This window comes from Carassius auratus, chromosome 4 (assembly GCF_003368295.1).
Source record: "Carassius auratus strain Wakin chromosome 4, ASM336829v1, whole genome shotgun sequence".
In the NCBI taxonomy this organism is placed as follows: Eukaryota; Metazoa; Chordata; class Actinopteri; order Cypriniformes; family Cyprinidae; genus Carassius; species Carassius auratus.
The window spans coordinates 21568617-21592231 of NC_039246.1; the positions used below are offsets into that span (position 1 = coordinate 21568617).

Sequence of the window (23615 nt, forward strand, 5' to 3'; positions counted from 1 at the left end):
AATTTATTAACAGTCAGGTAAATATGTATTACATGCCAATTACATATCCAATTCAAAGATATCAAATCAATACGAGACATCAGATTCTTAAAGATGAATTTAAGACTAAGATGCATACCTGGCATTTAGAAAAATACATAGTATGAAGTGTGTGAACACGTTTTTTTCCCCCTAGTTTAGCCTGTTTCTGTGTTTTGACACACTGCCTGTATTTTAACTACTCTTTTGTCTTGCCCTCATGTGACTGTGCGCTGGTGATTTACTCTTGCCTGTGTTTGACATGCCATTCAGTTTAATTTGTTTTATGTTTACACAACTATGAGCACTAATGTAAAATGCATAATAAATGCAAGACGGTTCTCAAAGACAAGTTGCTCAAGATGATAGACAGATGTGCCAACATTTCTGCTTCACAAGTAATATTTCACTCAAACAATGAAATCCTGTTATAATTTATGCACAGTTATGTTGTTCAAAACCTGTATAAAGTACTTTCTTTCTTTGAGAGGAGAAATTTTTAGTAATGTATTTCTTGAGTTCGAACTCTAGTGAGCTCAAGAACCATATATATTTGTTTTGTGAACATTTTTTTGAACTGGGTGAACTGATTCATTGAAAATGAGTGCCCTCATGAATGAAGTTATGCCAGATGTCATGTCACATGTTTTATTTTTGGGTGAACTACCCCTTTAAAACAAGTCCAGTAAGATACTTTCCAAGTCCTTTGAATGGGGTTGCCTCATCCAGAGTCTCTTTGACATCAGACTGATGAAGAGCCTCACAAAGTGCTGGAAGCCTGGAGGCGGTACATTTGTAAGAGGGACATATGGGTCTGCTCGCCTGCACAGAGACGCAACGTGTAATTTAAAACCAGGCACAAGCATGGGGGCTGCACAGAGCCTCACACACACATATGCTCATGCACAGACACTGCACACACATACACATACAGTCAGACCGCTGAGTTCAGGCATCCAGCTCCGCACAAAGCTCATGACAGGACCTAAAGATCAGCTAACAGGACATATCCAGATTGGATGAAATTTCGGATGCATTTCCCTGTGCACAGGTACCTGAGGACTTATGAGTGTGCATGTTTGCATGTGTTTGGGGAAATCTTTCTTGCATTGCCAGTGCAGATGGATGTACAGTTAGCCATGCACTCTTGAACTGACTGCAGTTTCGTAACAAAGAAATTGCATGCTTCCTGCAGTTTTAATTTTGGCAGGGACTGGAGTCAGTTTGTGTGAAAAGTTTTTTTAGCAATTGTGTCTCTATTCAAGACACGCTGTCCAACTCTGCATGCTGTTCAGGAAAGTAGCAAAAACGTGAGGAGAAAGACTGGGTGATTATTTTGAAATGCATGCTTGTGGTCTTATTTAAAAAAAAAAAAAAAAGGAGAAGCCTGAACAGGAAAGTATTGATTGATGTCTGTGTGAGTCCAAAGACTTAAATATATGTCCTAAAAAGGATTTTCACTTAAAAGGAGAGGTTTATTTTTTAGGTTTGAGTAAAAAGGAAAACACTTTGATAAAAGCAAAAAAATCAGGAAGTTCAAATGGTTTTAATTAAGCACTGCTGGCTATGTAAGCGTGTTCTCTCACACACACTTTGTGCTGATAACTGGGGTCTATACAGTGTGGGAGGGGGGTAAATTCTTCTCAAGGTCTCTAACCAAAATTATTTCAGGTCTTTATCTATGGACCTAAAATAATCAGGAGCATTCTTTTGGACATGCTGGGTGACCTAGACTTTGGGTGGCATGGAATATTAAGTAATAAAGGAGTTGAAAAGAAAATACACACTCCCTGTCTCATGTTGGACGGTGAACAGTGCCTGCGTTCTGCTCCATTCCCTATTGAAGTTTTCCATCCCTTGGTTCTTCTTTCCTTCTATTACTGTAGTAAACCAAGGATGTGACTCACACAAGGATAGCGTTATGCTGGTTCATTCACCTGAAGTGCTGACTGTTTCCTGTTAATGTCCGCTCATGAGCAGTCATATCCACACACAGATTCCCTTTATTCCTGGGATTATCATATTTGTATGATTTGTATATAACATTTAAATCCATAAATATACAAAATGTTTTCAACTTAAATGTTTCTATATCTTAATAGTATAAAAATTTGCTTGTGAACTCAACTATTTTTTTTATAGATGTCAAAATTACATTATAGGTTTCAACTAACAAAAGCTGTTTTATTTAAAGGAAATTCGCAAGTGGCATTTTCTGTTTTGCTTGAGTAAGTACTATATGAATGAATGTCTATCAGTTCACAAGGTTTTAAAAAATCTAGATATAAAGGTACGTTGCTTCAATGATCTGTACAGGAATGCATATGTGCTAAAAGTTATAAAACCTTTTCCATTGGCATAACCACAAGTGCAAAAGTCTGTGAAGTAGAAGCAGGAAAGTTCAATGATTATCACACAGCATGTTCACATGATGTCATAGTCATAGTGTTTTTATCACTGGAAAGAGAGAACATGGATCTGCTCCTGCTAATACAATTTTAACAATTTAATTGCATGATACATCTGTGAGAATAGCTGCACAGCCACGTAACTATAGACTGGAAGAATGTTGCCTGTCAGAGGTACAAGTCTTGCCAAGACCTGTTTTACACTAGTTTTACAGTGTCTTGAAAGGCAGGGAAAGCCCTGAAGCCCAAAATACACTGCTGAATTTCAATGCTATCAGTATTATAATGGTTCAGCTGCAAGTCACACAACAGCTTTTCAATAGATTTTGGGGCAGATGTTCAGCAGACTCACAAAGAGAATGAGTAAGGTACAGCATCCCTGTTAAAGTTAGAGCTTTTTTATTAGCACTGCCCTTCCAGTTCACTCTTGTTTCTCCTGTTAGCCAATTAAAACCGTGCTTTAAATAGAAAACTGCTGTATGTGAAACTGTCTGTCAGCATTCCTATTCATCTTCATTCACATTACTCAACGGAGTACGCCGGACTAATCAAACAAACAGCACAATGTTTTGAGAGTGCTAGAGAAACACAGTCTTTTTATATATGTCTCTGCAACAGCACATTGACTCATGCAAAGTCTATGGGAGGTAATTACAGCATTAATGCATTAGCAAACTGAGAGAAAAACATGTAGGTAATGAGGACTTTTTCGTAATTGTTATTAAATAGTAAAAATGCTGCATGTCTCCCCACAAGGCAAATATTGACATAGCAGGGTGTGGGCTTATAAAAGTGATTATGCCATAAATCGAGTTATAATTTATTCTGTTTGAGTGAGTGACATGACATTCAGCCAAGTATGGTGAACCATACTCAGAATTTGTGCTCTGCATTTAACCCATCCGAAGTGCACACACACAGAGCAGTGAATACACACACACACACACACACACACCCCCGCCTATGAATGATTGTTTTTATGCAATCATTAGGGAAAGCAGTCATCCAAATATTTTAGACCATTTTTAATTATAGTTCGAATATTATACTGCATTGATCCTTGACATACGGTAATGAAACTTTATTTACTTAACTTTTTAAGAAGTTTTCCTACACCAAGTAAAGAACAATTTATGATGGACTATTAAATTGTAAAAAAAAAAAAAAACAATGCACAACAAAGTTAGAAATGGATTTCAAGAATTCAATGCTTATTCTATACTAAACTGTATCACAGTTACCAAACGTACTTGTCTATATAGTGTGTTATTTCAGGATGTGTAAATCTAGCCTACTTTTTATGGTCTGCTGTTACTAACTTGGAAAGAATGTGGCAAAGTGATTGTGACGATAGGTCAACAAACCTGGAACTACTTCATAGCAGTGCTGTTATAGAAAAACCAACCCTTGTAACATCTGTCAACCAATCCAAATCAATTCCACTTATCTAAAGATGAAAATGAAATGAATGAATTTCTTGGTTAAAGTCACAGGTGAGGATTTGTAAGCAGTGCAACAGATTTAAGGGATGATGTAATAGGACTGGCACACATATGTGTGTACAAATGCTCCAAACTTCCTTTCTGTCAATGTCTGTGCAGCATTGATGCAACTGCTTTAGCAAAATCATAAGCCACATTTGGCATTTAATCCTTTTGGATGACTAAACTATACATTTTCATAGAATGGAACATTAAATTATAGGTTGTAGATTGAGTTTAACTTGCATTAAACCTTCAACATTCCTTTAAAAATAAGTACTGTTCTATGAGGTTTTACTTGTTTTGAATTAACAGTAAGACAAAGGTGCTATTCATTTGTGTGTATGTCCTCTCTGTCTGTTTGGGGATGCAGCTCTTGGTAATGCAGTTATTTACATTTCGTTTGTCTTTTCTCAGGGACTGCAGCTGTGCTCCCTCATTCTGACTAAAGCAAGCTCTTGGTTTATCGAAGTTACGCTAAGAATCTACTTGACTGGTTAACCCAGCTGCTGCTGTTTGCCATGCGGCTGCTCTGCGGTCTGCTGCTGCTGCTGTGCCTGGTGGTCTGGGCCACTGAGGCACGCAAGGGTGGAAAGGGACGCCGAATGCGGAGTCGAGGCCGGTCAAGTACCACCAAGAGGTTTGCTGCAGACTGCAATGAAAGTACTGTCAATGGGGAAAAGTATTTTGACTGCCAAGAGCGCCATTTGACAGCCGTATTGTTGGGCTGGCCGGAGGACATTCACCACCTGCTGCTGGCACGGAACCGGATCAAGGTGCTGCGAGACAACACCTTCAGTCACTTCCGAAACCTAAAGAGTCTGGATCTCCAGCAGAATGAAATCTCCCGCATAGAGGAGGGAGCTTTCAATGGCCTGAGCAGACTCACCACTTTACTGCTGCAGCACAACCTTCTGCAGGTGGCGAGCGAAGCCATGCTGATCCCAATGCCGCAACTCAAGTACTTGCGACTCCATGACAATCCCTGGAGGTGTGACTGCCAGCTGGACACCCTGATCAGGTTCATCCAAGTGCCCAGTAACCGTAACATCGGCAATTATGCACGCTGTGCTGAGCCCAGGGAATTCCTGGGGAGACAACTGAAGAAGCTGGATGCAGAGCTTCTGTGTACCCCACAGCAGAGCATAGTGACCCCAGATCCAGACAATCAACTCCTACCGGCTTCCCAAAAAAAGGCAGATGCAACCTCTTTATGCCACACCTATGTTCACCCTGTGCCCCGTATGGACTGCAGGAACAGAGGTGAGAAAACTATTGCTCACTATTTTGAGGGACATATGGGAGTCAAGTCATGGTTTTGAAGAAACTTACTCATCACTCTGTTTGGGAAAATCCAATGATTCACAATTGATTTACCATGGTGACTATAATGGTCACTGTGAATGTGCACACAGTAATTTCTATTTTTATGTTGTGTCCAGTAACAAGGGGTTACCAAGAAAGCTTGAGCAACACCACTGTTGACTGTGTAAACTCAATAGTGGTATCATGAAAAATTTGGTCCATTTACTAGGTACTCTATTCCGCGATTAGCATTCATTTCCACGAAACAAATCAAACCTTAAAGAAAGAACTATTTGACCTTGCTAATATACTAATCAGTTTAGTGAATTATGCAGAATTATCTTTCAATCATTTACATAGCAGATGTATGAAACACGAATGTGAAAAGATTTGTGAAGGAGGCTGCCAAATGAAATGCAATTAAGCAATTAAATCCGACAGAAAGATGAACAGGGTTAGTTTGAAAATGTGTGGTTTCTTTTTAGCAAATTGAAATGTTGAAGTGGTTTCACTGCAGACAGTACCAGTTAGGGCAAAGTGCCGTTTATTCCACAATAAACACAAGACACAATGAATAATGCTTTCCTCAAGTCCCCAGACACTGCTTTTTAATTGTGTAAAGCAGCTTTCCATCTATAGTTTAAGAAACAATTCCTGCATACACATGCTGAGACATGGTGTCAGTTTGAGAAAAAAATTGAATAAAAAAAATGCAAACAATTTTAAAGTTGATAGATAGATAGATAGATAGATAGATAGATAGACAGACAGACAGACAGACAGACAGATAGATATTCTGCTGACTCAGCATGTGGTAAGTTACTTTCTAATTCACAGCAGAGTGGAACAAATGTCTGGAAACATGAAATATAAGATGCGAGGGACCTAGCGGAAAGGCAGTGAGTATCTTTCCAGCTTCAACATCTGGAAACGTTTCTCTAGAGACACATTAATGGCATATTCTGACTGTTATCAAGACACCATAACTTTTCTGAAGCTTGAATCTCAGTGTAATATTTCAAAAGGCTGTCTGCAAAACAACGACAAAATTCGCTCCCTTTGTGAATCGGTCCCCTAAAAAAAAACTCTCTTCCAAAAGCATAGGAAATACCACATTACTATGGCTATACATGTAAGTCTCCATGGGAATACGAGGACAGTGCTGGTCTGTGTCTTATGCATGTCTTATAATGTTTCAGGGAAGGACTTAGGACAAGAGGGGTATTTTTCTGATGAAGAGATGGCTGTGAGATATGACAAAGAATGTGTCATTTAAATTTCACTCAAAGAAGACAGATTTAATTCAGCATTTAACTAAGAAAGAGCTCTTTGTCAGTGCAAGATTTGTTTTATCTTCTCTGGGGCACCCCGTTTCTGCACATGAATTTTGAGTTCTCCATCTTGTTAAGCAAGGTTCATTATATTGAAAAACTAGCTAAATGTGCTCTGACATCCATAAGGAGATGAGAGAAACTGCCAGGCCAAAGACGAAATCTTCAGGGTTAGATGAGGCAAGCAAAACGTATGCGATAGAAAACAGTCAAATGAAGTGAAATAAATGAAGTCAGATGGATTTCGAAGTCAGTGGGATTTGGACTTCTCTGCTTGTCAGAAATATTGAGTCAGCAGTCTGGAGCCGAGGGAGGCATCCTGAATCACTCCCTCAAAAAAAAAAAAAAAAATCACACTTTTGTAGCCTTACATCAACTGTTCTGTGGACCTAATGAATAAATGGCTATTTCTTTTGTCAGCATTAATCACAGAAAGCTGCACATGCAGGAATCTTATGACAAGAGCAAGAGACTAAAAGCCAAGAATTAGTGATCTCAACTTCTGGGAAGGCTTTCCCCTGAAGTAGTAACAAGAATTACTGTACGTTCATTTCTTCGGGTACAATTCAGAAATCTCCAGATCCCAGAGACACTGTAAAACGGTGTCATATCTACTCTACTACTGACTGTGGATCAAATCAGTGTTTATTTAGGTGGCAGAACAAAAGCAGAATGTAAAATCTGAGCAAGATCTCTCATTGGAGGCACTCTAGGGTTTAAAACAGGTGCTCTGGCAGGTCAAAGCAGGAAGTGCAGCTGTATCAGTTCTGCATGCCGCATAGCTTTCTCACATGTCGAGCAGATGAGTCCCATGATAACATTTCCGGATATCACAGAGACTGCGATGTCTCACAGAGTTTCAAGAGTTACCTCCAAACGTGTGCCATATGTACGCATTTTAATAGCTTTCTCTGTGATTATATAAATAAATATAGCCAGGCATTGTTTGCAGGAGCCATCCAAAGCGTTGCGCTGAGCTTTCTAAGTGCCCAGAGTTTTCCAAAAAATACACAGAGGGCTTCTTCACAGTGGTCTTGCTTTGCGTAAAATTTAAGATCCATATTCAGATACTAGTTAGTATGAATGCCATTATCAGTAAGTGTCTGAGAAAATGACTTTAGCAGACCACCAACGAGGAACCAACTGTACAGAACTTCCAACAATTGTCATGGCAGATGTTTCCATGCATGTTTAGCCTGCTGGAAATCATTTGGAAACAGAAAGCCCTTCAAAGCGCTTTGTAAGCACATTGTCAATTGCACAATATTCCCTGGGAATCAAAATAACTCAAAACGATGTAACATTTATTGCTGAATGCACATGTCAATCAAACGTGTAATTGTGCTTATTATGAAGTTACCTTTTCCAACAGGCCTACATGATTACAGTAATTCAACTCTCTCTTCCGTAGACCTTAAAACAGTGCCGGCTGACATCCCGTTGGATATTGTGAAACTGGATTTATCCAGAAACAACATCAAGCAGCTGAGACCAAAGGAGTACGTACACGTTAAAGACCTAAAGCTCTTGAACCTGAGTGGAAACAGTTTGGAAAGCATCGACATCGGTAAGCCAATGGTACACAACCAAATCATGTCCTCAAGACATACTGTATACACATTTGATTGTTGCACAAAGTGCAGGAAACAGATGTTTGGCGGAGCAATACAGTAAGGGACAAGGAATGAGTCTCAATTGAAAAGAAGTCTGACATTAAAGTTTTAAAGCATCTTGTCAGACACTGAATGAAAAGACACCAGTTGCGGGACTCACGAAAGGTTAACTACTGTAGAAACCATTCATTTTCCTTTCCGTTGCACTTGGAAAACAGGCCACATTCTGTTTGTGCATGAATCGACTCTACATTAAACTGAAGGGCTTACATGTGACAATCATTTGTTAAGAGACTGAGTTGGTGAAAGAACTAAAGTAAATGATGGGAATAAAGAATGAGAGAAATCAAAGTGTGCCTCGACTATGCAGCACAGCTATCAAACGTTGTTATTGTGGAGAAAGCAATAAACCTCAGCATGTTCATTTTCAAGCCTTTACCAATTAGAACAAACAGGGCAGGGGGTTCACAGAATAGAATTGCTTGTAAAAAAATCGGTAGGCCATTTCTTGCTGAGCAGACACATTTAGCAGCTTTAGGACTCCTGTAATCTTTCTTCCATGAAACACAAAAGGTCTGTAATAGTCTGTTCAAGCCAGTGTTGTCAACAAGCGGGATCGGTGTAAACGATTTGAATGAACATTTGCAAATGATCTTAATGATGTCAATTATAAAGGGTTACCAAGACAGTATAGCTTTTTTTATATACACTTGTGTCCCCTAAACTCTAAAGGTTGAAAATCTTAATTTTAAATCCATTCATTAACTTTAGTGTTGGGATGTAAGTCTTTTAGAAGGATTGAATTTTTGACTTTCTATAAATTTTTTTCCCAGAGTCTGTCAGGTACTGTAAAGTCAGCTCTTTGGTTTAAAGCGAATCCATTTAAAATTTCCTTAAAGTCATTAGAAATGCCATATATTTAATCAACTGACCACTGTATTTCCCTGCTTGCATTTTTTTTACAATTAAGTCTACCTCAAAAGCACTTCATCGGGAGTTTCAAACAAAACTGAAGTACTTGCTAATGCCGCTATAATTATAAGGCATTTAAGCCTTTCTAGACTGCCTAAAAAATGCACTTAATCGCAGACGGTTGGGCTCTAATGAACAGAGCAGCAGGGTGTGTCATCTAATTGTTCCCTAGAGGGATGAAAACACTCATTCAGTCACACTACAGGCTCAGGAACCACAGACTAGCTTCTCTTTAGTTCATCAGTCAGTTCAGAGATCACAGTGAGAACACAGCTAGTTGGCAGATTGAGCTCACTTCAAAGCTAAAGAGGTGCAATTCATTCAGTCCTGTCCTCTAATTAAAATAATCTTCTGGTATAGGTTTTAAAAATGAAATCTGACGAGACTGTTCATCTATTTACTGCTTTTTCGGTTTTCTGTAGCTGCCTTTACAGGCCTGCTGAACTTGGGAGAACTGGACCTGTCCAACAACAGCCTGCGCTATTTTCAATATGGCGTTTTGGAGGACCTGTACTTCCTGAAAAAACTGTCTCTGGAGGACAACCCCTGGATTTGTGATTACAACATTCATTACTTGATCTATTGGCTGAAGCACCACCCCAGTGTGTCCCACACAGGTCTCGTATGCAGTGAACCAGAAGAGTTTCGTGGTTGGCCGGTGGAAAACTATGTCAAGACCTACAACGCAGACTGTCCTAAAGACATGCAGCTGGGCCAGGTGCCTGGCCCTGACCCGGCAGGCATCATGGCTCAGGAGCTCACAGCTCAGATAGATGAAGAGGAGCTGCCTTCCAGAGTGCCTAAGAAATTTGAGATCATCCGTCTGTCTTAAGATGGAAACTGTGATGCGGTTAAGAACTAATATTGTTTTAGTCATTTTCCCAGCTAAATTCTGACTGTGTGCGAGAGACAAAACTTTAATATGTTGACACAATCGCAGATTAATTCATTTCATTCAGAAATCAAGCAGTTGATGTTTACGTATTTTTTAGTATTTCTAATGAGTAATTTTGTAAATTGAATCATGATAAATAAAACAGATTGATTTGTTTGTTTTTAAAGTCTTAAGTTTGTCCATTAACCAAATTTGAAGAGGCGAAATATAGTGCCCCGTGTTGTGATTTTTCTTTATTCAGACACAATTCAAAACACAACAACACAAACTCTCAAATACTTGCACATGTAAGCATAAAAACAATTTACTTTTCCATGCAAGGTCCATAAAACAGAGACGTACGTGTATATCTACATGAAGTCAGTCCTGTGATGTATATGTCTAGAGAACATTGGCCATAAGTGACTGAAACACTAGAAAGGCATTTTTCTGAGGGGGAAGGGCAAGTGTATACCACAGTTTTTTTCCAGAGCCACATTTTTATCTCCATCCTGTCTGAAAAGAAACAGATGCGAGAAGATTACGGTTCTGCAGTTTATATCACTGCATTGAGAGAATGCAATGAGTGAAAAATCTGTCGAAAATGTTTCAGGTGGAGGACCTTATGGGGACTCCATGCATTTGAGTGAAAACATGGCAGGGAATCAAAATAAATAAACGGTTGAAGAGCTCATCCTTTTAACCAGATGTTTTCAGCATTAAATCTGAGTGGCGTGATTCTGTTTAGCTTCCTGTCCTCCTTTTCAGTGTTGGTCTATCGCTAATGTCCAAGACGTTTGCTTCGGTTTATTTATTTGAATCTTTTGAGAGTTATAAATAAGACAGCAGATTGAAATACTTGGTTTAACTAAGAGACAAACTGGATGACTGTGACATAGGTGGAGTTCCTCTACTTGGAGAGCTGATGAGAAGTTTGAGTGATAAATGCTCTGAGTAAGTGAAAACTGAGGCGCTGGTTAAGCTCTCAGTGGGAGTTAATACCTACCATCATACTGTGACCCACAATGCAAAGCAGAAAATGAGAGCTGTGAGTGTTGTTACTTTTTCCACAGAGGCTTACTGGAAAATGGAAAGCTGATTCACACAATGATGGGAAACATCACTGTAAAGGCCAATTAACACATTAAGACTTAAAAAGAGTGAAGATAACAGGTTATTGTTATAAAAAAATACTTTAAACATTTTTAGCTTTTCTTACATAGTGGATGACAAAATAACCTTTATAATAACAACCTAAATTTAATTCACTAGATGGTGCAATTCATAGTGCACAGTGTAAGTGCATAGTGCATAGAATGTATTTTGGGACACAACTGATGTTGCATAGTTTGCTAATACGAGGAAAGAGGGAGCAAAAACATAAATTCCAAACAAAGACTGGAAGTGTGAGAAGACTTTCTTCTGATTGGCTAAAAAGAGCGGCCAGCTGGTGTGATTGACTATTGCTGGCACAGATATGTGATTTCAATGTCTTCCAGATAATATTTAATAATATTATTTGATATGTGGTATTTCCAAATATACAGTGCCTTTAGTAAAGGTGATAATCACAAAAATGATCAAACATAAGCTGTAAAATGCAAAGACCAGGCTTGAATTGAGGGGGGATGCGGGGGATGGTTGAAAAAATGACAAAAAGCATCCCCTCAGTAAAACCACTATCTCTCAGGACCTGAAGTGGGACATTCATTGACTCCATTGTGAAAAAGTCCAGCAGAGGTTTTACTTCCTTCGCCAGCTGAGGAAGTTGTACCTGTACCGGTTCAGCTCAGCTAACAAATGTGACCTCAGAAGACTACAGAGGGTAGTCCGGACTGCTGAGCGAATCATCGGTACAACCCTCCCTTCTATTCAAGAACTTTACTTATCTGGAGTGAGCAAAAGGGCTGGCAAAATCACTCTGGCCCCCTTACATCAAGCACACTTCCTCTTTAAACTGATTCTCTGTCATTTCCTTCAATGAATCAGTTTTTGAACGAATCAAGTGAGCCAGTGATTTAACCGTCTGTCAGATGGATACTCTCCCTTCGTCCCAATGTGCATACTATCCAGCCTATCTGCCCTAAAAAATATTAAAAATGACTAATATCACATAGAATTTAGAATGGGGTTGTTTGCACATTGGGATGACAGCTTGTTTCGTTTCTAATCGAATCAGCCGTTTTGAACGAATCGTTTGATTTGAACAATTTAATGAATCATTCGTCAAAACAGGGACTTGCTGCCACCTAGTGGTGGTTTTACTGTAACCATTATTTATGTGTGACAGGCCTAAAAAAGATCAAATTTGCTAAAGGACAGTGGCTATTTCACAGTGGTTTAATCTCATGTCCTTTTAAAGATAAAATGCTAACCAAAAACTATAAATAACTTTCATAACAGCATGAGGGCTGGTGCATGCCCAAAGATATCAAGAGGTTCAGGGACTGTGATGCCAAAATAAAAACACTCGCGCCAATCTCAACACATCTTTTTATAAACGGTGTATGTTGGCGTAGCTGAAAGAACGATAAATACCCATGTCACATCAAAGAGGAAACAAAAACAAACGCTGAACACAGCCATGGGTACATAACGTGGACTTTTACTGCGGTTATTGTGTCCTGCAGATAATAGTGTCCCCTACTTCAAAGTTGTCTGTATGAATGAAAGAATCTGTCTGTCTGGAAATCTGTTATATATATTACCATCAAAAGAATCAAGGAACAGATTCCAAAAAATATAAAGCAGTACATCCGTTTCAACACTGATAATAAATCAAAATATTAGAATGATATCTGAAGGATCATGTGACAATGAAAACTAGAGTAAAGACTGATGGAAATGTTGCGCTGCGTTACAGAAATAAATTATATTTTTAAGATTATGATAATAGGAAACCAATGTTAGAAATTGCAATAATATTTCACAATTTTACTGCTTTTAAAAAAATTAATTAATTAATTAAAAAACATGCTTTTTTGTAAAAAAAAAATAAAATAAAATACAGCCTTGATTGATACATAATAATAAGAGAATATAAGTAAGAAAAATAAAACAGCTAATGATTTCGTTGTATTATTATTTAGATTATTACTGCACATTATTAAATAATTATTAAAATGTACGAATTAAAATCCATATTTAATACAAATTTGTGTAAAATAAATATTAATAATATTAATACATGAAAAACTTATATTTTAACGAAATTTAGTAAACTTTGTGTCGAAACAAGTCTTTTATTTTGAAAGGCGCCTCTAGCCGTCACCATCATCACGTGCATCGCTGTCAGTGTCGTTTTGTTTCAGGTCTCCTCACAACAGCTTTTCAAATCTACTTTTTACCTTAATGCACATATATATCATTATATTTTGTATAGTTTTGAACGCATGCAGTAGTTTACGCCCTGCAGAGGTGTTTATTTATGAAACACGTCCAGTATGTAGTGTTTAACAAACACTATTTGCAGGACATTTCAGTATAGCAGACAATATGTATCGACTTCCACTCACAGACAACACGAGATGCTTCATCTTGCGCTCTTTTAAAAGCACGAGGTAAGTTTTCCCAGTGGCTCAGTTGCTCTGTCAACATGGGAAGCCGTTATGCGTTTGTGCTGTCGTTTCTACAACACAGAGTGAATCACTGGAGAGCAGCCTGAGCTTCACATCTAATCACTTGAGAGCAAAGCAGCACACAAGGACTCTTTTGCTGCACATGCATTGATTAGATGCTTTGTTTGTGCTAACTAGGCTCTTACAAGTGATTTTAATCAGTCAGCCCTGATAAGATGTGGCTGCATCTCTTGACTTTGGTTGGCTGAAGTGGAGTCATTTGTGTTGATTGAGGTCTTTGTCTTTTTTTTAGAGCTATCTTGAGGTTGTAGTGGCTTCTGGGGGACGTGTAAAATCTTTTGCTTTTGTTCCCACACTCTTTTTTTCTGCTTTGGAGCAGATGAACCCTCCAGCGTTAGGGCAGCCATCTGCCCTGTTCCCGAACCTGGATCCAGCAGGAGGAGGTGGGAAAGCTACAGTCCTCTTGAGCGGCTCTACGGGACTCACCAGCTCCGATATGGAGCTTCAGAAAATGCTTATTGATGAGAGAATGCGCTGCGAGAACCACAAGATCAACTATCAGACCTTGAATGTGGTGCACACCAGGTGAGTGAATACTGCACATTTATCCGGTTAAACTTCAATGTCTACTGAGTAAATGTGTGTGTGTGTGTGTGTGTGCAGGATGAATATGCGCGGACGCAGAGTGAACTGAAACGCCTGCTCCGTGATCGCCAAGTCGCTCAGGAGAAACAGCAGCTGCTGCTGGCCGAGCTCAGAGAAGAACTGCTGGATAAAACACGTGAGCTGGAGGAGCTCAGACTGCAGGTGCACATTATATGTGTCTAGTAACTTATAGTCACTATTTATTACTATTTCAGTCATTTAAAAAGATTATATAAAACACTAGTTTTACAACCTAGTAACTAATTACTTATTAATAATTCAGAATATTAATGCTGGTTGTTCATGGATTCAGGTATGAAAATATGGCAATATTTAAAGTTTTAAGAAAATGTTAAATATTTGATTATTGTTGTGCATTGAAAAATGTTTAGACAAACCTACTCTTTATTATGACTATTGTTCATGTTTGGAATAATAGTGAATTAGTCTGTGAAATAACATAAATGGAAATATGGGGAATAGGAAAAATATTAAATTTAAAAAAAAAAAAGTTACCACATCACCACATTTTACCTTGATTATTATTATTCTTTTTTTTTTTTTTTTAATTACAATTGTTTTTTTATTCAAAAAATCAATACAATCAGGAATTTTATAAATGCATATTGAGATTTTTTTTTAAGTAATAATGATTAACTATAATTTAGCATTTTGGTTAGCTTTTAGTTTTGTATTTTCCGTTTTATTTTGAGTTTAAGTAATTTTGTGTTTGTATTTTTTATATTTTATTAGATTTGTTTTAAAATTATTTTTATTATCTTTACTTTATTTCAGTTTTAGTAATTCAACTACTTCAACTAACACTTAATTTATTTCACCATAATAACTATATTTTACTTCAGTTTTATTGCAGTTACCACAAATGTTTGAATAGTGTCTATAACAACACAACTGGTGATGAAGAGATAAGCAAACACAAGTGTCTCAATATGCTCGAATAAGACGATTTGCTGACAAAGTGTTGATGGTGTGTTTAAGGTGCTGACCCCTCAGAGGCTGGAGCTCTTGAAAGCACAGGTGCAGCAGGAGCTGGAGGCTCCCATCAGAGAACGCTTCAACAAACTCCAGGAGGTAAAACATGCCACTCCAACTCCACAACTATTAACTCCTGTTCCCATGACAGCCACCTGAGTGCATGCTACAGCCAGAGGGAAAACAAACGGATTGCTTTGTCTTTTCTACATGTTATAAAAAAAAAAATACATGAAATGTGTAAAAAGTCTTGAAATACCCTTCTTTATTTCTCTGTGACAGGAAGCAGAGAACTACAGGTCTGAGTATAATAAGCTCCGTTATGACCTTACTTTCCTCAAGTCGGAGTTTGATCACCAGAAAGAGGAGCACATCCGAGTTCTGGAGGAGAGACGGATACGGCATGAAGCTGATGTGTGTTTTATTATTTTGAATTGAATTTTGAGCCAGCGGTGTCTCTATATAAAGAAGTGTTGTATATGTGATCGTGCAGGTGGCCCGACTCGAGCGTGATAAAGAGGATCTGGCCACTCAGCTGCAGAGCGGAGAGCCAGCACAGGACGGGAAGCGTGTTGAAACCCTGCTGAGGGAGAAAGCTCAGCTCCACCAGCGGCTCAAAGGACTGGAGGCAGAGGTCACTGAACTCAGGGCAGAGAGGAATAACTCTGGTGCTCAGGCCGACAATGTGCAGCGGATCCAGATCCGACAGCTGGCTGAATCCCAGGCTGCTGTTAAAGCACTGGAGGTGTGCGGATAAAAGTGAAGAGTTGTAGGTTTCTGATGATACAAATAAGATCTGATGAAGTTTAAAGTTTATGCCTTTCTGTTAAAACAGTATAGCTCAGTGTAAAATGTTTATTAATAGAGACAACTAATTGGTAAGAGCATTTACCCTTGCTCATGAAGCAAAAAAATAAAAAATTAATTCCTGTTGGATTTCCAATATCCAATTACATCTCTACTCTGTCATTTTATATATTATGAAAATATTATAAATATTTTAAAAATAATTAATATTTTATATAAAATATATAATATTAATACAAAAATGTTAATATTAATTTATAAATGTATTAAGTGTAACATAATTTGTTTACAGTGAAGTCCAAAGTTTGAGATCGCATTAAAAGTCTCCGGTTCACTTTTTAGGATTTTGCTGTTTTTATATGAACTACTTTATATATATTTTTTCATTATGAATATTTTACAATATTTGAAATATTTTAAGACATTTTGCATTACTATAATCAAATAAGCACATTTGTATTTTTTTTTCATTGGTAATGTGTTCATGTCACAGCATTTGACAAACACTTCACATTTAAATAAAAAAAGTTTAAAAACATAAATAATATAAAATAATATATAATATATATATGTTTATATATGTAGAGAGAGAGAGAGAGACAAATATATAGGTTTTTATTAAAATGTTTGAAGGCCTTTTTCTGTTGGTGTTCAGGCAGAGAAGCAGTCTATTCGTATGCAGTTGGATTGGACAGAAAGTGAACTCCATCTGTCTCAGGAACAAAACACCCTCCTCACAGGAAAACTGCACAAAGCCGAAAGGGAGATCAGTTCACTCAACATTCAGGTGCGTGAATAAAGCCTGAGTGACAAGTCAGATTTTACGACCACATCTCCACATGCGTGTTCTCTGTAGTAATATATCCTGTGTGTTTACTGGCCAGATTGAAGAGATAAAGCACACGCATAAGCTGGACTTGAGTAACGTAAAACTAGAGTGTGTCAGAGCCAAAGGAGAACTAGAAAGAGACCGGGATTCACTGCTGTGCCAAGTAGAGGGTAATCATCTTGCCTTTCTTCCATTTACTTTGTTTTACAGTAATGACAATAAAAACAGTCTTCCGCTCTCTCAGGTCTGCAGTCAGATATTGAGGTCCTGAAGTCAGCGTTGGAGAGAAATAAAGAGTTAATATCTGAAAGAGCGTGAGATGGTGCGCAGGGTTCAGGCAGTAAGAGAAGAGGAGATACATAAGATCACCACCCTTCAGGAAGAAAAGTAAGCACTATTATTAATATCAGACAAGGAACTGATTCAAAGCTTCATGGGATTTTCTACATTCGAATGAATTAATTTCATTGTCAGAAGGCTGGAGCTGGAGAATCGTTTATCTGAGCTTGAACAGCAGAGGGCTCTTCAGGAGGCAGCAGGAGACTCTCAGAAAGAGGAGTGGGAAGAGCGTCTCCATGCCGCACAATTGGGCGAAGAGTCTGTGAGGAAGGAACTTCAAAACCTGAGGCAAGCTTCAGGGTCATTTATTTCTGTTTAAAGTCCACATGAACTCAACCACTTACATTTTAATTCCTGTTCTTTCTTGTTGGAAAAATTAAGTTGTTCCATTCACAATAATATATATTTTATGTCGAGTCTGACTGAGTTACAAGAAATGACTAAATTCTCAGTAGCTACAAATGGTAAGATATGATCTTCAACCCCTGTTTGAGTTCATGTATGACTGCTTATGATACAGAGTCAAAATTCAGCAGCACGGCCAGCAGCTGGAGGAGCTGGAGACCTTAAGAGCAGAAAACACAGACCTGAGACGAGTAAGCACTGGAAAATAAGTGAAATTACTGTGAATGCACATGATATACAGACGGAACTCATAGCGTATCATATAACTCAAATAACTTGTTTTCTAAATTGTTTATCAGCAAAACGCTGAGCTGAATCTGCAGATAGGAGCCCTGTCTCACTCTGAAAGTGAGCTCTTGGACACCAGCAGCAGACTGAGAGAAAGTCTAGAGCAAGTGAGAGAGGACCTACGGAGCGCGCGCACACAAATGGAACGGACCCAGCAGGAAGCCGAGAGGTACACCTTATCATAACCAGTATACTAGCATTACTGTCAAATGAGAACCACAAATATTTCAGAGAATGCTGACAGCTTGCTGAGAGAGCAACAAAACAAGCCATTTAGCATTTCTTCAGATTAGAGGCTTGAGAGTTGATTGGTAAGATGAAATGTTGGTTTCACAGCAACTTGTATGAAAGTGCTTGATAGACATTTTCCCCTTCAATTACAAATGTGGGTGATGTTTATAATGGTACATTAGATCGCTCTTTTTTTTTTTCTGACAGCTATTTAAAATCATATGTAAATAAATCAGAGGCATGGCCTAATATTGAGCAAATATTACTCATTAGTTCACATGAGTGATGTGACTCAAATTTATCTAGTGATAGCTTCTGATTCTGATTTCCATTGCCCCTTTACTATCAACATTACCTGTTCACTTTCCAAACATGTTAACTTCTTCCATTTTTATCTATATATTATAGAAAAATATATAGATTTTTCCTCTCTGTATGTAAATGATCCTGTTTCCTTTATTATAATTTATAATTATTTTTTATGATTAACAGTTAACGCGATTTGACTGTTCTTCCCATTAAAATAGGCAAAAAAATTTACAGTGTGGTGAACATTGAACGGTTAGATTAAATTAAGTGAAAAAAATGTATTGTATTGTCACAGGTTAGTGGAGGAAAGGCGGGTTGAATGGTTGGAGGAGAAACACAAACTGCTGGAAAAGGAAGCAGAACTACGGGACAAATGCAGCAAGGCCAAAGAGCGCCTGCAGAGAGCAGCATTTGCACAGAGAAAAGGTAATGCCTGAATTCAACAAACTTGTTTTTGGAGAATGAACAGTTTACACTTAGCTGGTACTTTGACCATCTTTTTTGCTATTTTGATGTTGTATTGTGTTTATTGTCATGACAATTGTTATTATTAAAGGTGCATTATTGGTGTCTTTTCTCATTCAGAGAAAAACCATGACAGAACTGAAAGAAAACAAACTCCAAGTCAAGATTCAGCTCCTAGAAGCAAAGATCGAAGAACTTGAAATTGAAGCAAGCACATTCAGAAAGTACTTCCGTCTTTAGTTTACAACACTATCGGGGGACTATAGAGAATAAAGGATGTATACATATTTTTTATTTATGTGTGTGTGTGTGTGTCTGCTCAGGAAACCTTCATCCTTGGAAGAACATGCTCAGCTCAGAGTTGTCTGTGCTGCGAGATGCTTGGAAGAGTTGGAAAACAGTCAGCAACAGCAGCTGGAAGAGCTGGCTGCTCCTCTGGACAGAGACAGAGAACGAGAGAGACTCTCAAGCCCACGGGACGCACTTCCAGACCTTTCTTAACCACTAACTGTTTGTTTACACTGACCATGTGCCAAAAACTGAACTTACTGTGACATTATTTTAAACGACTCATGGTGCTTTGCAACAGAGATGTTTTAAGAAAAACCTGTTGCATTATTTATTCATTATTTGTCTGGTGGTATTATTCTAACGGAGGGACGGGGCTTCTAAAGTTTAAATAAATTGTTGGTTAGTGTTGCAGGTTTTCTGTTGTACATATTGAAAATGATCTGTAACGTTTCAAAAGCCATGTTTTATATGAGTCCAAATGGGAGGCAGCAACTTTTCATTCTTTTTCATCAAATTAAACTGCAATTTGTGAACCTGGAGTTCATTTGTCACTTTTACTTTTTGTAGGGATGTTGACATGATTATAATTCACAATAATTATTTTATTCTGTTGAACTTGTCTCTAAAAGCACCCAACCCTATTATGTCCTCTCCTTTTATTATTGTTTACTTGTGACCTAATTATTAAGAACCTAACAACTCAACAAATTGTCTTTCAAAAACATTAGTTAGAAAAAAAAGTGTAGGCTTAACTCAAGCGATAGGCAACAATACAAAGATAAATTTATTTGTAAAGATATTATCTGATCAAGTCTAGTCTATGGATGTGTCTCAAAACCTAGTGAGCGTCCTACCCAGACAGCACAGAGCCCAAAAGTGCTGCTCGCACAAACTGATCTATTTTACGTTTTGGATCATTTATACGATTTGACTCCTATAAACAAAATGAGGACAGCCTTTAAATAAGAGTGAGGTCCTAAACCTAACAGTGGTATGTAAGCAAAACTTTCGAAAACGTTCAAATGAAGACGTACTAATTTATATAAATGACTACCAAAATGTTAGATAGTTATGAATGGCTATAAGGGTGTGTTGACACGTACATTTAAAGCCATAAGTGTTCATAAATGTACAAAAAAAATATGAATTATAATTGCTCAAAATCCTGCACCTGATGCCCAAAATCCCTGTACACGTCTGTAATGTAGTAAAATGTTGTGTTGTTTTAGCAATAATGCTGACTAGGCAGCTCACATCGCTTTGGGACACTTACCTTGAAGAGTTTGCGTCGAGTCGGTATTCACTCCTCCTCCCGCGCAGCATCTTCTGAGGCATTAGGAAACTTCTTCCTAGCTGTCTTACAGTCATGAACTGGACATTGCTCGCATTGGGTAGTGCGTGTTTACTGGTCCTCGGTGAGGACGCGTTCGTTCACGGGAAACGCAGCGCGAGGACAGTGACTTTCTCTCGGACTCCACGCGGTCACTCGAGACACAGACGGGACACCTGGACGGGACAAGCGCATTTCACGGCGTGCAAGTCTCCACTGTCACCCAAAGACCAAGCGCTTCTGCTCAGCCACACGCACGAGGTGAGCGCGAGATGCTGAATGTAGTTCTCTCCATCCGGGTAATTGATTTTATTGTGGAGTTTACTTTTGACATTGAGATGAATGTCAGAAGGTGACCCAATTTACCTGAATGTTATAGTCACAAACGTCACAGTCGTGCTAAAAGTATTTCTCTATTAACTAACAGTTAGGCATTTTAACTGATAGTTGGCAGTAGCAAAATTAAATTAATAATAACATTTTATTATTTATTTGTCCAATGTGTTTTGGTCACTGAAATAGAAAACTCACAAACAATGCTGTTGGTATATATTTTATATAAATAATCATAATAATAAAAAGTCCTATAGGTTTGGAACCACACTGTGAAGAGTGATTTTATTTATTTATTTACTTTTGAATCCCTTTAAGTGAAAGCCAGAACAGGAAAGTCCACTTAGGGGTGGCCGTTACTTCAACAAGTACAACATGTTCCTGCATTAACATCCTTGTTGATCCTGGGACAACATTCCAATCGACCAATCAGAACTGAGGGATAACTCTTCTGGGAGTATCTGTTTTAGGCTTACAATCAGGGTTAGGTGCTTCTACACCCTTGTAAGTCAGCTCCTACTGATTTTTAGGAATGAATTATGGGTAGGGTTTAGGTTTAGGGGTAGGCATTGGGTTTAGTCAATTTTTTTGGACAGTAATGTTAATCCAGGATCAAACAACGATGTTGATCCAGGAACATGTCTTACTTGGCAAAATCACGACGACCAAGTATGTGCAACTCTGTCCTCTGGTCTTTTTCTAGACGGGGTTTCATGGTGATGATGGATCCAGTTTTACCCTCACATGGGTTGGAGATGGAACTGGGGTTAGTCGGTCTATCCAAATCATCTTAATATTACTAATCATTATCTCATCTAAATTATCTGTTTTAAGGTTATTGTCTTGAAAATTTGGATGAACAATGTGGTATTCATTCATAATCAGTCACTTTAAAGGGTTTATGTATATTTATAAAGAAATGACACAGGGGTAGTGTGAACCCTTTTTCTGTCCATCTCAGGTAATCCTGGTTCTTTCCACACTCAGCGCTCCCTCTGACTCATTTTATGAAGGCGGTTCATCGCGTCTGTATAGGAGGTCAGTGGTGCAATTTCTACCAATAACATGTACTGTAGACCAGAGGTGTCCAATCCTTTTCCTGGAGATCTACGACCTGCAGACTTCACTTTCAGCCCTGCTCCAAACATATTTGTCTGCAATTATCAAGTTTGATCAGGGTTGGAGCTGAACATGACCGGGCACCTAATGTAGACCAATGTGGCCAGTTCAGGCTTTTACACAGCCACAGATACTGATCTCAAAACAGTCAGAAATTTTCCCTTTTACTGGCCTAGCCAGCTGTTTTGGACTTCTTAACCGATTTACTATCTTTTTCTAGTGAAGACTATGGAAAATCTTTTCATGATGTCTCCCATGCCATTAACAACACATTTATAAAGAGTGACTTTGGGATAAGTGCTGGACCCGGGAACCCTCAACAGGTAAATAAATGTGCTAAGGCTTTATCTCTGAGAAAGTCACAAGGCAACTTGTTTTAGCTAATTCTGATAACTAATAATAATAATAGAATAATCATTTTAACTTTGTCATTATATGTAGTTTTACATTTTACATTCTGACACCGCAGAGATTCTGTCCCAACAGAAGGGGCCATGACATTTACAGCTGACTTAAGCCAGCTCAGGGTTATAACAAACATGACATTGCTAATGACAATTAAGTGCTTTGTGTTAAAACCCAACATGCAATTAGGCTTTTTTTGTTTTGTTTTACTTCCTCTGAAGTGGTTTTGGTGTGAAGCTAATATCCTGCTGTGTGTTAGTTCTTTGGAACTAACTTATGTCATCAACTCCAAAAACTACACTTTATTTCACCTCTTCATGATTTCTGTACTATATTGTTTTATATCACTTTTTGTCCCATTACAGGTGATTCTAACAGCCAACCTGCCTTTCACTGAAAGCCCAGGAGGAGTTATTTTTACGTCAATGGATGCTGGTGTGACGTTCAGATCAGTGCAGCTCCCATTCCATCCAGCACAGGCCATTCAGTTCAACTACCAGGACCCACAATACCTTGCGGTCATCAGCATTGATGTGAGTAAGGTTTTGTGAGGGGATTCAGGTTTCTGCCACATTATTATTGTATTTTTAATTAGCTGACACTTAAGATGTTCTCTCTGTTCAGGATGGGCTATGGCTCTCAGAAGACTTTGGGAACAGTTGGTCTAAAGTTCACGAAGGAGTTCACACGTTCACATGGTGAGAGCAATAACAGGGTGACATGAGTAACCCAACAAGAACCGAAAGATTTCCAATGTCTGTGTATTTGAATATCTTTTGTAAATTAAATAATGAATTTCTGTAAGTAAAAATACAGTTTTCCTTTTTTATTCCTTTTAAGGGGACCTGGAATCACTCTTTTTTTCAGTTCCAGCCCAAAAGGAACTGGTGCGTGATTTCAACAGTTTTTTTATTTTTTATTAAATAACACTTAAGAAATCATTAGACTGATATTCTTTGAGATAAATTTTCATGTACAAGTGAGAAAATTGGCCATTCAATTTAACACTTATCAGTTAAATGGTAATTGGGTTTGAACTAGTGGAGGCAGCAAGACGAGGCGAGCTCATTCTGAGACGGACACAGGATGTCGGCAAAACTTTCACCACGATCGCCAAGAACATCTTCTCCTTCGGATTCATCGGTGGCTTCCTGTTTACCTCTGTCATGGAAAAACTGGTGTGGAACTCAGACAACATGCACACTCAACCATGTGTTCACCCACATGAACACACCATGTTGACCAC

At 38.3% G+C, this 23615-nt stretch overlaps 2 protein-coding genes and 1 pseudogene across 3 annotated transcripts in view; all 3 read left to right on the forward strand.

The window, feature by feature from the left end:
* The first annotated feature begins 879 nt into the window (after positions 1-879).
* lrrc17 (leucine rich repeat containing 17) lies at positions 880-10183 on the forward strand. The gene is made up of 4 exons (XM_026232374.1): positions 880-1069; positions 4325-5170; positions 7955-8110; positions 9551-10183. Exons 2-4 carry the CDS (start codon positions 4429-4431, stop codon positions 9958-9960), a joined length of 1308 nt encoding a protein of 435 aa, XP_026088159.1. The 5' UTR covers positions 880-1069; positions 4325-4428; the 3' UTR covers positions 9961-10183.
* A 3414-nt stretch (positions 10184-13597) lies between these two features.
* LOC113056816 (centrosomal protein of 83 kDa-like) lies at positions 13598-19717 on the forward strand (annotated as a pseudogene).
* Positions 19718-20460: 743 nt separating this feature from the next.
* Positions 20461-23615, forward strand: part of LOC113062463 (sortilin-like) — a 12392-nt gene continuing 9237 nt past the window's right edge. For both annotated transcript variants that reach the window (XM_026232340.1, XM_026232348.1), the window contains exons 1-8: positions 20461-20773; positions 21549-21611; positions 21807-21883; positions 22185-22287; positions 22735-22902; positions 22994-23067; positions 23210-23256; positions 23411-23547. In XM_026232340.1, the coding sequence (XP_026088125.1) occupies positions 20549-20773; positions 21549-21611; positions 21807-21883; positions 22185-22287; positions 22735-22902; positions 22994-23067; positions 23210-23256; positions 23411-23547 (894 nt within the window). In that variant the 5' untranslated portion in view covers positions 20461-20548. The remainder of the gene's footprint in view (positions 20774-21548; positions 21612-21806; positions 21884-22184; positions 22288-22734; positions 22903-22993; positions 23068-23209; positions 23257-23410; positions 23548-23615) is intronic.